The sequence below is a fragment of the Mobula hypostoma genome, chromosome 18, assembly GCF_963921235.1.
Source record: "Mobula hypostoma chromosome 18, sMobHyp1.1, whole genome shotgun sequence".
Classification (NCBI taxonomy): Eukaryota; Metazoa; Chordata; class Chondrichthyes; order Myliobatiformes; family Myliobatidae; genus Mobula; species Mobula hypostoma.
This window is the reverse complement of record NC_086114.1, coordinates 60389699-60406545: the sequence shown is the minus strand read 5'-3', so window position 1 is coordinate 60406545 and position 16847 is coordinate 60389699. Positions and strand designations below refer to the sequence as shown.

Sequence of the window (16847 nt, the reverse complement as noted above, 5' to 3'; positions counted from 1 at the left end):
TACACCTCCTTTGGTAGAGATGTCTCTCCAACCTGCCACCCGCTAGTGTATGTTAATTGTGTCAAATATGAATGATGATGGAGTAGAGATGTTTACTGGTGACCAGCTGTGAATAAAGTGGGAGCATGGTTTATGAACAGTAGTCCAGATGCAGGGTTTTAACCCAAAGCACTAACAATTCCACCCTACCCTCCAGAGATGATGCTGGAACTGCTGAGTGCTTCCAACAGATTTTTGTTAGCATTATTGCCTTAGGCCACTTTGAACTTGGTGAGTTGATACTCTGCCCGGTTTGAATGATCCTTGCTGGATCGTGAAATGTAATTGTGCCCACTGTGAATGATGCTGGAGCCAGTCACATTCGAATGTTCACTATGCTGACTCTGAGGACAGTGTACATGGGTTGGGTCCAGAAGTTCACAGGGATATAGAAAGTTACCTTTCTGCCCAGGGGGAGTTTAGTGAGGTCTAACATGTCAAACTGTGTGGTGAGTGGAAGTGATTCACAGTGAGCTTACACAGAACACAGAACAGTACAGTACTGGAGCAGACTCTTCAGCCCACCATGCTCGGTGAGCTTCTCAGCTTCATCCCCGTATATGCCCAGCTCAATCAATTCTAAGCCTGGCATAAATTTGGAATGTTTTTCTGTTACCCCTCCCTGTTTACCTGCTTCTTTGGTCAAGAGTCTTTATATAGAGTAGATGCAGGAAAGTTTTTCCCATTGCAGAGGTGGCCTTAACCAGAGGGCCTCAGAAGACATATTTCTTTGTGTCATTCTTCTCAATTATTCCTCCCTTGATCAGTCCTATCCCACTTTCATCCATGACCTCTAATGCCCTTCACCGCTCTGATAGTTGACAGTTTCTAGATTTTAACCAGCTCATTTTGACCATGGGCATATGAATCTTCATCCTTCATGAGGGTAGCTGGAGGGTCATCCTTCAGTTCTTTCTTGAGCAGAAAACCAACTGGTGCTCACATGAGCAACGTTGCCATTAAAAATCCTCACTCGCTCAGTCTGGGAGCTGTAAGTCCTTGTGTAGGATTTCCTAAATGTTAACTTGCAGGTTGTGCTGGTGTTGAGGAAGGTAAATGCAATGTTAGCATTCATTTTGACAGGACGAGAACACAAGAGCAAAGATGTAATGCTAAGCCTGTATAAGATATTGGTCAGACCACACCTGGACTTTTGTAAGCAGTTTTGGGCCCCCATATCTAAGAAAATATGTACTGGCATTGGAGAAGGTCCAGCGGAGGTTCATGTGAATGATTCTGTGAATGAAAGGGTTAATGCGTGAGGAGTGTTTGAAGACTCTGGGCCTGTACTCACTCAGGTTTATAAGATTGAGGGGAGATCTCTTTGAAACCAATCAAATACTGGAAGGCCTAAATAGAGTGGATGGAGAGAGGGTTTTCCTAAAATCAGTGAGTATCAAACCAGAGGCGACAGCCTCAGAATAGAGGGGCATTCATTTAGAACAGAGATCAGGAGGAATTTCTTTAGCCAGAGGGTGGTGAATCTGTATAATTCATTGTCATGGATGGTTGTGCAGGACATCATTGAGTATATTTAAAGTGGCGTTTGAGAGGTTCTTGATTAGTCAGGGTGTCAAAATTACGGGGAAAAGGCAGGAGAATGGGGTTGAGAGGGAAAATAAATCAAACATGATGGAATGGTGGAACAGATGGGCCAAATGGCCTAATTCTGCTCCTATGCCTTATGATCTGACATCAGAAATCTCACTGTAAAAATCTGCCCCTGTCCAAACTAGGACAGAAATCAAAAATGCTGCAACGCCTTCCTCAGTTGCCTTCAACAGGAAGCGTTGACTCTTTTTCTCTGTCCACGGATGCTGCCTGACCTGCTGAGTATTTCCAGCATTTTCTCTTTATAAAAGCACAGGAAGTTGCTGGAGCCCAGTGTGAGTGATGCAGTGCCACAGTGATTGGGGGTTAACCTTGTGAATCAAGGAGAACAGCATGGCTCTTATCACTAGACTGACTAGCGGATACAGAGATTGACCAATTGGTAACCTTGTGTATGTTCAAATTCCGTATTAGCATGATCGGTCACCAATCACACCATGATAGTGCAAAGTTCAAGTAGAATTTCCATGTTAAATGCCAATAATATTTTAGAATTAGTAAAGTAACTGACCATTAGAAAGTGTAATCTTAGAGTTGTTGTTGTGCATTCTTATCTTGTCTGGACATGCCAAATGGCTCCACTCCCCTGTTGTGCAAAGGGAAGCTAAGCTCTTCAAACACCTTTCTTGTCCAGGTTGATTCACGCTATCTGTAAACTAACCTTGACTTAACCCATTACCTTAATCCTTGCCTTAACCCATTACTTTAACCCTCGCCTTGCTACAACTTTCACACCACCACCAGCCCCACCACCCCCCAACCTCTCCGCAAATGCCAGCCCTTCAGATACTTATCCAGCTCTCTTTTAAACACAACAATTCTATCTCATGAGCCCTCCCTGGACACTTGGTTTGGAAGAACTTGCTCCCTCACGTTAGTGAATTTAAACTCTTCCACCAGATTTCCTCACATTCTCTGGTGTTCTAAGATCAACCCTATTAAAAAAAAAACAAACAGTTGGAGGAACTCAGTAGGCCAGGGAGAATCTGTGGAGGCAGAAACAGTTAACATTTTCAGTGGAAACCGATTATTTTCATTATAGATTTTATTTAAATAATTTAAAATGAAAACTAGATGGGTAATAACCAATATTAACAGTCCTTATATTGACTCTGTACCAATCTAGATGAAGAGTCTCGACTGCAAACATTGCCTGTCTTTCTCCATCAAAGATGCTACCCGACCTGCAGTTTGTTATTTTTGCTCCGGCTCTGCAGTCTGTCCACATTCCTGCAACTTCCCATCCCTGGAATCAGACTGGTAAATCCCGTTTGCAACCCCTCCATAGCTTCCCTCAGGTATGCCGCCTGGAACGGGACACATTGCTCCAGCCGTGGCTGTCCAGTGTTTGACAGTTCTATGGGTGAGACTGGAACAATGTTGTGTGTTCTGTGCAAACGTGAGGAGAGCGCAGAGTGCACGGTGCGCGTTATCCCAAGTCCAGTGCGGACATGCCGGGGCACTCAATGAATCACGTCTTTCACCTCACTCCTCCAGTCGGCCTGTGCCCGCTGTCAGCGGGGGCTCCCGGTTCAATTCACCTTAAGGGTAGCGCCGCTGAAAGAATTAATCGGTGATGTTGCTCAGCGATGTACACTGAGGAGAGCAAGGAGACTCCGCTGTCACCGGGAGGGTGCTGCCATCAGAACTCGGGCTGAGCCAGCAACCGATCTGGATGGGTCTCGGGCGGGTCTGGCGGAGCCCCGGCGACAACGGCGAAGCGCCGCGGAGCCCGGCGAACGGCGAAGCCCCGGGGACGGGAGTGCGGTGGGCGGCGGATCCTGTCAGCTTGCGACGGGGAGCGGTGTGCCGCGTCGCTCCGGAGGAGTGGCGGCATCGCCCGGGGCTGGGGAACGGCGAATGTCGAGCGGCGGAGGCCGGAGGGACTGCGGCGAGCGGCGGCGCGAGCGCCGGGGCAGCCCGCGAGCTGCCAATCAGGCGCGGGGCGGCGGCAGACGGCGGCCGGGTCACGTGCTGCTAAGCTGGCCGCGCCGTCGGCGGGGCTGCAGCTGCGGGAACGGCGACAGCAGGCGCGGGGATACGCTAAGCCCCTCGCCCCGGAGCAGATGATGCATTTCTTGTGCTCAGCGATGAAAGGTACGTGTGGGGCGGGCGGAGGGAGGGAGGGAGCGGGAGCTGCGTCTGCAGCCCGGGCTCCTGTGCTGCTGCTGCTGCTGCTGCATCAGAAAGCAGCCGGGCTCCGGCCGTGGGGCAAGGTGCCGGCGGTGGGAGGGTGCCCGCCGCTGCTGGAGCTATTGTGGGATGACACTGGTCGCAGATCCTGCAGCATCTGGCTACCTGCTCACCCTGGCCGTAGACAGACAGCATTGCACCGGCCAGAGTGGAGGCACACCCACACGGAGCCAGCGTCCCGCGACCGGCTTATATAAGGTGCCAACACGCAATGTATCGGTCACCTAATGAGGCAGAAAATGGGCTGAGGGCAGATTCAGCCCCTCCAAGTGGGGGGAGGTCGGGCACACCTGCACTCCTGAAACTCTGGTCTGTACAGGATGTGTGGGTGCTGAACGGCAGGGTGTTTTTGTAAATCGGTCAGTCCATTGTCTCAGTTGACAAATTTTAAGGGTCAGAAGGGTCGTTGACTGAGGTGGGTTGCTGGGACTTGCGTGGGATCTGGTGGAGAGGGTGCTGTCAGAGGAGGGAAGAGTACCAAAAGGTGTGGGGCCAAGTCTGTGATTTCAAGGGTTAAGGTGCTGGGTCTGGAGAGTTTCTCGCTGAAGAGTGGCTTTGCCGTTGAACTGTTGATTTGTCATTAGGCATATAGAATTGTATACTCTCAACACCCTTGTCTGGGTCACCTCCAGAGCAAATGTCCTCTGCTTTCTGGATGCCCTTCCAGTGATCTGGATGCCTACCACTTTTCATCTACCACAGGCCACAGAACGTGCTTCAATATCCCCATTTCGGTCCTGCAGACATACATCACCCCTTCTCTTCCCTACACCTTACGTTCAAAGTTCTCATCCTCATCTTTAAACTTCCCTCCCCTCTCTGCCTTGCTTTGTAATCTTCTCCAGCCCAGGAGCTCTCTCAGTGTTGCCGTTGCTTTAGCCCCAGTGACATTCTTTTTGTCCCCTATGGTGAGTCTGTATCCTCCCTCCACTTAAACTCCTCCCTGAAGCTTCATTCATTGAACACAGCCTTTGACCTTTCCTTCTAACATCTGCCTTGACACCTCTGGTTTTGACAGTTCAGGATGGGTTTACTGACACAGCCCAGGGCCCAAACACAGGAAGTTCTCTGTCTTAATTAGGTGCAGCAAAATTGTTCACCTGTGTTGTTCATGGCAAAACATTTTCAGCAGAAGAAGCTTCTGTGAGTGCCATGATAGCATAACAAGTGTATTACAGCTTGTGGCTTTTTGGAACCCGGAGTTCAATTCCAGCCACGTTCTGTAGTGTGTCTCCCTGTGGAATGTGTCGGTTTTCACTAGGTGCTCCGGTTTCCTCTCTCAATGCAAAGTAGTACCAAGTAGGTCAATTGGTTATTGTAAATTGTCCCGTGATTAGGTTAGGATTAATTAGGGTGCTGTGGTTTGAAGGGCTGGAAGGGTCTGCTCAGTGCTGTATTGCTAAATAAATAATTAAAATAAAAATCTCCCCATGCTACCTCCTGTCATCCTTTCTCTATTCCATCCTGCTCTGTTCTTCCCACCTTGTCTCCATCCTGTCTTTTCAACACTCTGTCCTCCACCCTCTTTTCCCACCACCCACCTCTCATTCACACCTCTTGTTCCAGCCTCTGTCCCCCTCCCCTTTCTTCCTGTCGTTCCTCTCTCCCCTTCCCTTCCATGGTGGAGTCCTCCAGTGGACATGGATGATCATTCCCTAGCATCAGGCAGTTATGTCAAACCTTCAGCCAAGTTCTCTCCACCTCAGGCAAAGGAGAACTCCTTCCACACTGACCTGCTTTGGCAGAGTCCAGTTTCCTCAGCCTCCTCGTCAGCTTGCCACCTGGCCATCTGCCTCAGGCCATCCAGCCGCACGTTGGGGCTGCTTCCACACTGGATGTCTCGGTTGGATCCAAGAGGCAAAAGTCAGTGGGGTGGGCCTGTGGGAGGAGTGCTGGGTTCTTCAGATGATGTTGTAAACAAGTAATATATCTTCAGCTTCATGGTCTGCTTTTGAGTGTTACAGTTCTCGAATGTACATGTAGAAATTGTTTGAGAATATCTTGTTAATTTGACAAAAAGGGTCTGTTATTTACACTTTTTGTGTCGAAATCCAGAGAAGACTTGCTGTGAAGGCAGGACATATTTCGTCTATCCTAACGTCTGTCATTACTGTTGGATTTTGGCAGGTCAGCTCAGTGGTTGTAAGGCTATTCCTGTACTACACCTGGCTTTAATAAAATATTTGTGTGCTTTCTGCATGAAACAATGATTATCACGATGATGAATTTGAGCAATGTAATTTGTGTGCTGATGTTGCCCAGGAGACCTTTCAGTGCTTCTTTTGGATTTTGAACACAAATTCCTGCAAATACATCACAGATCAAAGTGCAACTACTCTTTAACTTCTCAAATTTAAGAACTTCATTTCAGAAGCTTAGTGGAAAAAAGAAGGGAAGAAGAAAGTTAAATCTTGGAAAATAACTACTTTCACTCAGTGAGGACAAAAATTCCATATTGTTCACGTCAGGATGTTCCAGAGAGATTTTCACATCTAATCATTTTCCTTTGAAGTTCTGCTTACACCTAGTCTAATGGATTTAGAGAGTTAGAGTGTGATGTGTTGTGAAGGGTGTGTTATGATGCATTGTGATGGTAGAGTTAGAGACCCAGAGAGAGAGTGAGGCTCATTTGCCTGATCTACTGAAGCCTTTTGCAGTGTTCATTACATAATCCTCAATTTCAAAATATTGCCAGAATTGAATCTAAATTATATTCCTACTAAATCTAAATGAAATTCAATCTAATTCAAATTTCCTAAATTTATATTGAGCCTATTTTGCACGTAGAGATTGGCACCTGGGATGAATGCAGTGTGAATCAAGTGCATGCTATGTCAGTTCATAGTAAATCCCATCAAAGGTCTCCACCTCTTACACAGTAATCACAGAAAGATTAAGAGTAATTTCAATGACAAACAAATTACTTAAAAAAAACCTGTGTGCCAAGAGTCAAATCAGTGTTGATTATTGTGTGAGTTGAAGGGAGCTTGGAGCCTTTGTTAATCAGGTGTACATCATAATGTCTGCAGTGATTGCAGCAAAATTCGTGAAGTTACAACTAGCCGTGGTAATAATTGTAGCAATAGGTAAATGCGAGCAAGAACTAAAGCAGCTGGCATGGCATTAATCTCAGCAGGATTTGTGGCAAAACCAATACCAATAATCCACCAGTTACAAGATCTAAAGGCATCCAGTCCTTACAGCCTGCTTTACCCTTCACCAGGATGAAGCTGATCTAACTTAGTGCCATTTTAAACCCATAAAACGTAGGAGCAGAATCAGGCCTTGCAGCCCATCGAGTCTGCTCTGCCATTTATTTAGAATCCCTTTCAGCCCCAATTTCCTGCCTTCTCCCTGTAACCAATGCCTTTACTAATCAGAAACCTATCAACTTCTGTCTCAAATATACCCAATTACTTGGCCTGCACAGCCACCTGAGGTAATGAAGTCTATAGATTCACTACCCCTCTGGCTAAAGAAATTTTTCCTCCTCTCTGTTCTAAATTGACGTAGCTCAATTCTGAAGCAGTGCATTCTGGTCCTAGACTCCCCCACTGTAGTAAACATCCTCCCCACATCCATTCTATCCAGATCTTTCAATACTGGATAGGTTGCAACAAGATTCCCCCTCATTCTTCTAAACTCCAGTGAATACAAGCCCAGAGCTTTTCAAACGCTCCTCATATGTTAACCCTTTCATTCCCGGGATCATTCTCATGAACTTCCTCTGTACCCTTTCCAATGTCAGCACATCTTTTCTTAGATAAGGGGCCCAAAACTGCTCTTAGTACTCCGTGCAGTCTGACCAATGCCTTATAAAGTTTCAGCATTACAGCCTTTCTTTTGTATTCTTATCAAAATGAATGCTAATATTGCATTTGCCTTCCTTACCACCGACTCAACCTGCAAGTTAACCTTTAAAGAAGCCTGCATGAGAACTCCCAAGTCCCTCTGCACCTCTGATTTTTGAATTTTCTCCTCATTAGTGCATGCCTTTGATCATTGTGCCAAAGTGCATGACCATGCACTTCCCTACATTATATTCCATTTGCCATTTCTTTGCTCATTTCCCCAATCTAAGTCCTCTTGCAGGTACCTGTTTCCTCAACACCACCTACCTTCAGATCATCCTCAAACTTGGCCTTAAAGCCATCAATTCCTTTATTTAAATCATTAACATAAAACATGAAAATAAGCAGTCCCAGCACTGTCTCTGCTAGTATCCTTCCTATAATACCGTGGACACTTATCTTGTTAAGGACCCTTGTCAAAGGCCTAGAAAATCCAAATAAACAACATCTACTGACTCTCCTTTGTCTATCTTGCTTATTATTTCCTCAAAGAATTCCAAAAGATTTGTCAGGCAAGAATTCCCCTTTAGAAAAGCATGCTGTCTTTGGCCTATTTGCAATTTTCCATTCCTCAGGAACCATTCCAGAATCTAGTGATTCTTGAAAGATCATTACTAGTTCCTCTATAATCTCTTCAGCTACCTCTTTAAGAACCTTGGGGTGTAGTCCATCTGGTTCAGGTGACATCTACCTTCATGCTTTTTTGCTTCCAAAGCATCTTTGCTTAGTAAAAACAACACTCACTTCTGCCCCCGCAACTCTTGCATTTCTGGCAATCTGCTAGTGTCTTCCATAGTGAAGACTGACACAAAGTACTTGTGTTCCTTTGCCATTTCTTAGTGCCCCATTACAACCTCTTCAGTGTCATTTCCAGCAGTCTGATAGCCACTCTCATTTCTCTTTAACTCTTTGTATATCTGAAAAAACTTTTTGTATCTTCTTTTATATTATTGGCTAGCTTATCTTCATATTTTGTTTTTTCGTCTCTTTATTGCTTTTTTTTATTTGCCATCTATTTGTTTTTAAAAGCTTCCCAATCCTCTACCTTCCCACTAATTGTTGCTATATAATATACCCTTCCTTTTGCTTTTATGCTATCTTTAAGTTCCCCTGTGAGCCATGGTTGCCTCATCTTACCTTTAGAATCCTCCCTGGGATCATCTATCTGCGCATTCTGAATTTTCCCTAAAAGCACAAGCCGTTGCTGTTCTGCCGTCATCTCTGCTTTTGGTCCCTTCCAGTCAACTTTGGCCAGCTCCCCTTGCATGTCTCTGTAACTTCCTTTACTCCACTGTAATACCGATGCATTCAATTTTATCTTTTCCTTCTGAAACTGCAGGGTGAATTCTATCATATTATGATCACTGTCTCCTAAAGGTTCCTTTACCTTAAGCTTCCTAATCAAATCTGGATCATTACATAATGCCCAATCCAGAACTGACATTCCCCTAATGGGCTCAACCACAAGCAGCTCTAAAATCCCATCTCGTTGGCATTCTACAAAATCCCACTTGGGATCTAGTGCCAACTGGATTTTCCCAATCTACCTGCATATTGAAATCCCACAGGATTATTGCAACATCGGCCTTTTTACATTCCTTTTCTATCTCCCATTGTTATTTGTATCCCATATCCTGGCTTCCATTTGGAGGCTTGTATATAACTCCCATCAGTATCTTAACTCTACCCACAAGCATTATACATCTTCCAACCCTAAATCAGACATCCCACCTCTCCCGGAAGTTCTGGGAGTCTCCCACAAATTGATAGTGGCTCCCTGACACCCGGAAATTATATACAATATCCCGGAAATCGATTTTTTTGAGAGGGAGAGGGAGAATGAGAGCGAGAGCGAGCATCCTGATTGGTCACTCTTTGTGCTAAATAGACCTATCAGTTTTCTCTGTGGGTGGGCTTTACAGCTGACCTCAAAATAATGACAGTGTTGCTCACTGCACTGTTTGCAACAGTGACTTTTCTATTGCCTATGGTGGGTTAAAATGTAAAAGACATGTTGAGGTGAGTTTAACAGGTGTCATTCATTCATCAGCATAGCTAACGTTATTTAAACTAGCTGGCTAGCTGCGAAGGAGCTACGCTATTGATGTCCCACGTGATGAGGCCAAACTCCCTGTAGCCTTGCTTAAAGTTGTAATAGAATAAACATGATAATATAATATAATATATACTATTACTATGCTGTTACTAATAGTACATATAGTATGGGGTTGCGGGGTCGGGGGTGCTACCTCCCTGAAATGAGTTTTTGCAGGGTGGGATGTTTGCTAAGTCACCCCTTTCCAAGGATTTGATTTTTTTTTTACCAATAGAGCCACCTCACCCCCTCTATATACCTACCAACCTGTTCTTTTGGTACAATGTGTAACCTTTGATGTTAAGCTCCCAACTGTGACCTTCTTTCAGCCACGACTCAGAATCCCACAGTATCGTACCTGTCAATCTGTAACTGTACCACAAGGTCATCTACCTTATTCCATATACTGCATGCATTCAAATGTAACATCTTCAGTCCTGTATTCATCACTCTTTCTGATATTGGCTCCTTGTTATATTGCAACTCATCCCACTCACTGCACTTTTGCCTATCATCTGTCTGTTCCTCATAGCCTCACTACACACTTCACCTACTTGTACACCAACTGCCCCATCCTCAGTCCTGCCACTCCGCTTCCCATCCCCTTGCCAAATTAGTTTAAACCCTCCCCCACATAACTAGCAAACCTACCCGCAAGGATATTGGTCCCCCTTGGTTTCGGGTTTAACATGCCCTTTGTGTTTGGGTCATACCATCCCCAGAAGAGATCCCAATGATCCAGAAATAGAAACATAGAAAATCTACACCTCAATACAGGCCTTTCGGCCCACAATGCTGTGTTGAATATGTACTTACTTTAGAAATTACCTAGGGTTACCCATAGCCCTCTATTTTTCTAAGCCCCATGTACCTTTTCGAGATCTCTTAAAAGACCTTATCGTATCCACCTCCACCACTGTTGCCAGCAGCCCATTCCACGCACTTACCACTCTCTGAGTTAAATTAAAAAACTTGCCCCTGTTATCTCCTTTGTGACTACTTCCAAGCACCTTAAAACGGTGCCCTTTTGTGTTAGCCATTTCAGCCCTGGGAAAAAGCCTCTGACTATCCACATGATCAATGCCTGTCATCATCTTGTCCACCTCTATCAGGTCACCTCTCATCCTCTGACATTCCAAGGAGAGAAGGCCGAGTTCACTCAACCTATTCTCATAAGGCATGCTCCCCAATCCAGGCAACATCCTTGTAAATCTCCTCTGCACCCTGTCTATGGTTTCCACATCCTTCCTGTAGTGAGGTGACCAGAACTGAGTACAGTACTCCAAGTTGGGACTGACCAGGGTCCTATATAGCTGCAGCATTACCTCTCGGCTCTTGAACTCAATCCCATGGTTGATGAAGGCCAATGCACTGCATGCCTTCTTAACCATAGAGTCAACCTACGCAGCAGCTTTGACTATCCTGTGGACTCGGACCCCAAGATCCCTCTGATCCTCCACACTGCCAAGAGTCTTACCATTAATACTATATTCTGCCATCATACTTGACCTACCAAAATGAACCACTTCACACTTATCTGGGTTGAACTCCATCTGTCACTTCTCAACCCAGTTTTACATCCTATCGATGTCCCGCTGTAACCTCTGACAGCCCTCCACACTATCCACAACACCCCCAACCTTTGTGTCATCAGCAAATTTACTAACTTATCCCTCCACTTCCTATCCAGGTCATTTACAAAAATCACGAAGAGAAGGGGTCCCAGAACAGATCCCTGAGGCACACCGCTGGTCACCGGCCTCCATGCAGAATAGGACCTGTCTACAGCCACTCTTTGCCTTCTATGAGCAAGCCAGTTCTAGATCCACAAAGCAAGGTTCCCATGGCTCCCATGCCTCCTTACTTTCTCAATAAGCCTTGCATGGGGTACCTCGTCAAATGCCTGGCTGAAATCCACATACACTACATCTACTGCTCTACCTTCATTAATGTGTCCAGTCACATCCTCAAAAATTCAAACAGGCTTGTAAGGCACGACCTGCCTTTGACAAAGCCATGCTAACTATTCCTAATCATATTATGCCTCTTCAAATGTTCATAAATCAGGCCTGAGATCCTGTCAGGATCTTTTCCATCAGCTTACCAATCACTGAAGGAAATCTGAAGCCTTGCCCCCTTGCACCAATTTCTGAGCTATGCATTCATCTGCCAAATCATCCTATTCTTGCCCTCAGTGGCACATGGCACAGGCAGCAATCTGGAGATTACTACCCTGGAGGTTCTACTTTTCAGCTTAGGTCCTAACTCTCTATATTCGATCTTCAGGACCCCCTCCCTTTTCTACCTATGTCATTGGTATCAGTATCCTATGCTGTCCCTGTATTCCTTGCTATGATTATGCCACTAGCTCTGACAGTAGATACTTTGTGCTAGTTGTGACACTTCTCATGCAGTATTTAGCACAAGAACAGCTGGAGTAATTTGGCAGTAAAGCTGAGCTTTGAGCTCACCATTGATGTCCATGCCTTCAACTGCCAAGGTCCTAAAATCTGTAATTCCCTTCCTTAGTCTCTGTATCTCTCTGTTCCACAGTATGATTAGAATATCTGCCCTGTCTTCCTCTTTATGTGGCTTGGTGTTGGGTTCATTTTACTAAGACCTTATTAAGACACCTTAGACAAAATTGTTCATCAGAGATACTTTGAGGTGGTGGAAATATGAAATAAAATCAGAGAACACTGGAAGTCCTGGGGTTTGGGGGGTGGTATTGAGAAGAGAGGAATGGCTGTGGTTCCAGGTCACAGACCTATCAGTAAGTGGGAGTTGTTATTGTTATCCGTCTGGGTAGCCTCCAACCTGATGGCATGAACATTGACTTCTCTAACTTCTGTTAATGCCCCTCCTCCCGTTCTCACCCCATCCCTTATTTGTTTATTTATTTATTTATTATTTTCCTTTATTTCTCTCTCTCTTTTTTTCTCTCTCTGTCCCTCTCACAATAACTCCTTGCCTGCTCTCCATCTTCCTCTGGTGCTCCCCTCTGCCTTTCTTTCTCCCTTGGCCTCCCGTCCCATGATCCTCTCCCTTCTCCAGCCTTGTATCCCTTTTGCCAATCAACTGTCCAGCTCCTAGCTCTATCCCTCCCCCTCCTGTCTTCTCCTGTCATTTCTGATCTTCCCTTCCCCCTCCCACTTTCAAATCTCTTACTATCTCTTCTTTCAGTTAGTCCTGACGAAGGGTCTCGGCCTGAAACGTCGATTGTGCTTCTTCCTGTGGATGCTGTCTGGCCTGCTGCGTTCCACCAGCATTTTGTGCGTGTTGCTTGAATTTCCAGCATCTGCAGATTTCGTCGTGTTTGCGTTGTTATTGTTGAACTGGTGTCATTGCTGTGCCACAGGCTAGGCTGCAGTTTTTAACTAATCACAATTTATAATTGTGGATGAATCTCGGAGGGAATTATGGAAGAATTTGAGTAAGATTTGGCAGTATCCATGATGAGAAATGTTTCCATTACCGTGGTTGTAACTGCATCAATGGACAGAGCATCACCGTTATAGTGACAGCTATTACAGAGGTGAACACTCAGTAAGCTGTACAGGATTAGAGCAAGATCTGAGGCTATGATCATACCTCTGATAACAGATGTGGGGGCGGCAGTAGCTTGGATCGAAATTGTTCCAATTGTACTTGGCATTGTGACAGAAATCCTGGAGAATGTTGTGGCAATAGACATGGCTGGGTTTGTAGAAACGATTCCAGCAGGAGAGCTGGGAGGGATTGTTCCAGGAATCTTTAGTTCATCTGCAAACTCCATAATCACGTCCATTAATTAATCATTTAACACTAATAGCAGTACCTTGTTTCATCAGTCCCTTCAGTAAAAGATGATCTGCATCTTTATTAATTGGCTTACCAAGTATCAGAACAGACCAGTCTGCGACATTACACTGGCTGTGACTTTGGGTCTTGGCAAGACAGTAATAGAGGTAATAGAGCAACACACAGAAAAATTCTGGAGGAACGCAGCAGCTCAGGCAGCATTGGGGAGTTGATATTGGATAATGAGGAAACGGCAGAGGCAGAGGCTTTGAATGACTATTTCGATGGAGGACACATGTAACATGCCAGAGTGATGTTACGGATACGAAGGGAGGTGAGGACCTCGATACAATAGCTATCACTAAAGACGCAGTGCTGAGCAAACTTGTGGGCCTAAAGATTGGCAGGTCCTCTGCTCCTGATGGAATGCATCCCAGGGTATTGAAAGAAACAGCAGAAGTTATAGTAAAGGTTTTGGTAATAATTTACCAAAATTCTCTGGTCTCTGGGCAGGTCCCGGAGGATTGGGAGGCAGCAGGTGTCACACCACTGTTCAAACAAGGATGTAGGCAGAACGCTGGTAACTATAGGTCAATTAGTTTAATATCTGTAGTTGGGAGAATGCTTGAAGCTATCATTAAAGATACAGGAACGAGATTTATCAGTGTAACCCCCAAGTTCGGCAGGCTGCCTTAGTCTAGGGGAAGACTGTGGCTGCCCCTGCCAAACTGATGAAATCTCGCTTGTGTGGATGCTGCGTGATGTGTTCCCCGTTACACTCAGTACCACGAAAGATCAGACGGTACACCATATGCAATTAAACAATTGAGCTTTATAATTCTTAAGTTGGCTATAGGGTTATTTCAGAAAACAAAAAGAAAAAGGCCCCATTTTAATGAAACGTCTATTGTGCACGTTGGAGCTCACAATTTTCTGTTCTTGAATTATCCATCGATTTCCTCTGATCGTTGCCCTGGACCCTCACTCCAAGTCCACTCTGCCCTGCGGTTTACCCGCTTGCTGCTCTCATGTCTTCTCTCTTCATCTCTCGCTGACAAAAGACTGTGAATACCTCCTCTCAGACACACAAGAAAGAAACAGCACACCTCTCATTGGATGGCGCACATTCGAAAGCCCCGTTATCTCTAGTCACAACCCAAACACTGCTGTTACAGAGAAACTATTACGTTAGCAGTGAAACCTTACAGAGCGTTAATCTGTTAGTTGAGTGGTGTCGTAGCAACAATCTTGCACTCAATGCCAATAAGACCAAAGAACTGACTGTAGACTTCAGAAAAGGTAAAACGAGGGTAAGACACCAGTCCTCGTAGAGAGATCAGAAGTGGAAAGAGTGAGCAATTTCAAGTTCTTGGGTGTCAATATCTCTGAGGATCTAACCTGGTCCCAACATATCGATGCAGCTACAAAGAAGGCATGACAGCAGCTATATTTCATTAGGAATTTGAGGAGATTTGGTATAGTATGTCACCAAAGACACTCACAAATTTCTGTAGATGTAACATGAGAAGCATCCTAACTGGTGGCATGACTGTCTGGTATGGGAGGACTACTGCACAGGATTGAAATAAGCTGCAGGGAGTTGTAAACTCAGTCAACTCCATCATGGCCACTAGCCTCAGTAGTAACCAGGACATCTTTGAGGAGTGATGCCTTGAAAAGGTGGTGTACATTATTAAGGACCCCCATCACCCAGGTCATGCCTGGTTCTCATTGCTACCATTAGGAAGGAGGTACAGAAGTCTGAAGGCACACACTCAATGATCCAAGAACAGCTTCTTTACATCTGCCATCCAATTTCTGAATGGACAATGAACCCATGAACACTACCTCACTTCTTTTTAAAATTTCTATTTTTGTACTATTTACTTAATTTTTCTATTTGATGTATACTTACTATATTTCATTTTTTTCCTCCATTATTATGTGCTGCATTGTACTGCCACCACAAAGACAACAAATTTCATGACATATGCTGGTGATATTAAACCTGATTCTGACTCTAATTCTGTATGACTCTAGGTCATTGAAAAGCCATTTTTAACTAGGATTTTCCCCCCAAGTTACACATTGCTAGTAACTTGTAGAGGATAAATGGTTAGTCACACAGAGGGTGGTCAGTATATGGAACAAGGTCCCAGAGGAAGAGAAAGCAGTGGGTACAGTTTCAACATTGAAAGACATTTGGACAGGAATGCAGATAGGAAAGGCTTAGAATGATATGGGCCAAAAGCAGGCAAATGGGACTAGCTCGGTTAGACAACTTGGTTGGCATTGATGAATTGGGCCAAAGGGCCTGTTTTCCAGACTGTACAACTCTGTGACCATAGTGTAACTGTGGTGAAAATTGTGCACTGTCTGGTCAGTTGATAAGTGGACTGATTAATGAGAGGGCTCAGAGAGGCTTACAGTTTGAGGGGCAAGATAACCATCAGAGATGGTTCTTTGTCCATTGTGTAATGTGGAGTGGCGATCGTGAATTTAGCAGGCAGTGCTTGGGTCTGTGACTGTGTCCGAGCTCCCTCCAGTCTGTGAGGCACTCAGTTCATTGGAGGGGTAACCACCACCCCTGTTGTTTAAGGTGGGATAGCCAGAGGATGGTGAGTGGTACAGATGTAAATCACTCCAGGCTGGTTTGCAATGTGTACAGGCTGCTGTTCATTACTGTTCCAGTGGGAAGCTGTAGTGTTGTTCGGTGGCTTGACAAGACTGGCAATTCAATATTCCAGGGTACAGAATCTCCAGGTATGCTAGATGATGGATGTAAAAGAGGAAAGGGCATTGCAGTATTGATTAAGGAGTCCATCACTGTAGTAACAAAGGAGAATATCTTGCAAGGTTCTTTAACTGAGTTCATATGGTTAGAACTTCAGAACAAAAAGGGGTGATTATTTTGAGGTATACTACAGGCCTCCTAAGAGTCAGCAGATGATGAAAGAACAGATATCAAAGTTCAAAGTAAAGTTATTATTTAAGTACATACAGTGCCCGTAAAAAGTATTCACCCCTCCCCTCCACCGGAAGTTCTCATGTTTTATTGTTACACCACATTGGATCACAGTGGATTTAATTTGGCTTTTTTTCGACACTAATCAACAAAAAGGACTCATTCGTGTCAAATTGAAAACAGATCTCTACAAAGTGTTCTAAATTAATTACAGGTATAAAATACGAAATAATTGATTGCATAAGTTTTCACCCCTTCAAGTCCGTATTTAGTAGCTGTACCTTTGGCAGCAATTGCAGCTTGAATCTGTGTG

At 44.8% G+C, this 16847-nt stretch overlaps 1 protein-coding gene across 2 annotated transcripts in view; it reads left to right on the top strand.

Annotated features, from left to right (window-relative positions):
* Positions 1-3593: 3593 nt before the first annotated feature.
* The window catches only part of roraa (RAR-related orphan receptor A, paralog a), a 130386-nt gene continuing 117132 nt past the window's right edge, over positions 3594-16847 (top strand). For both annotated transcript variants that reach the window (XM_063070972.1, XM_063070971.1), the window contains exon 1: positions 3594-3747. In XM_063070972.1, coding sequence (XP_062927042.1) covers positions 3717-3747 — 31 coding nt within the window. In that variant the 5' untranslated portion in view covers positions 3594-3716. The remainder of the gene's footprint in view (positions 3748-16847) is intronic.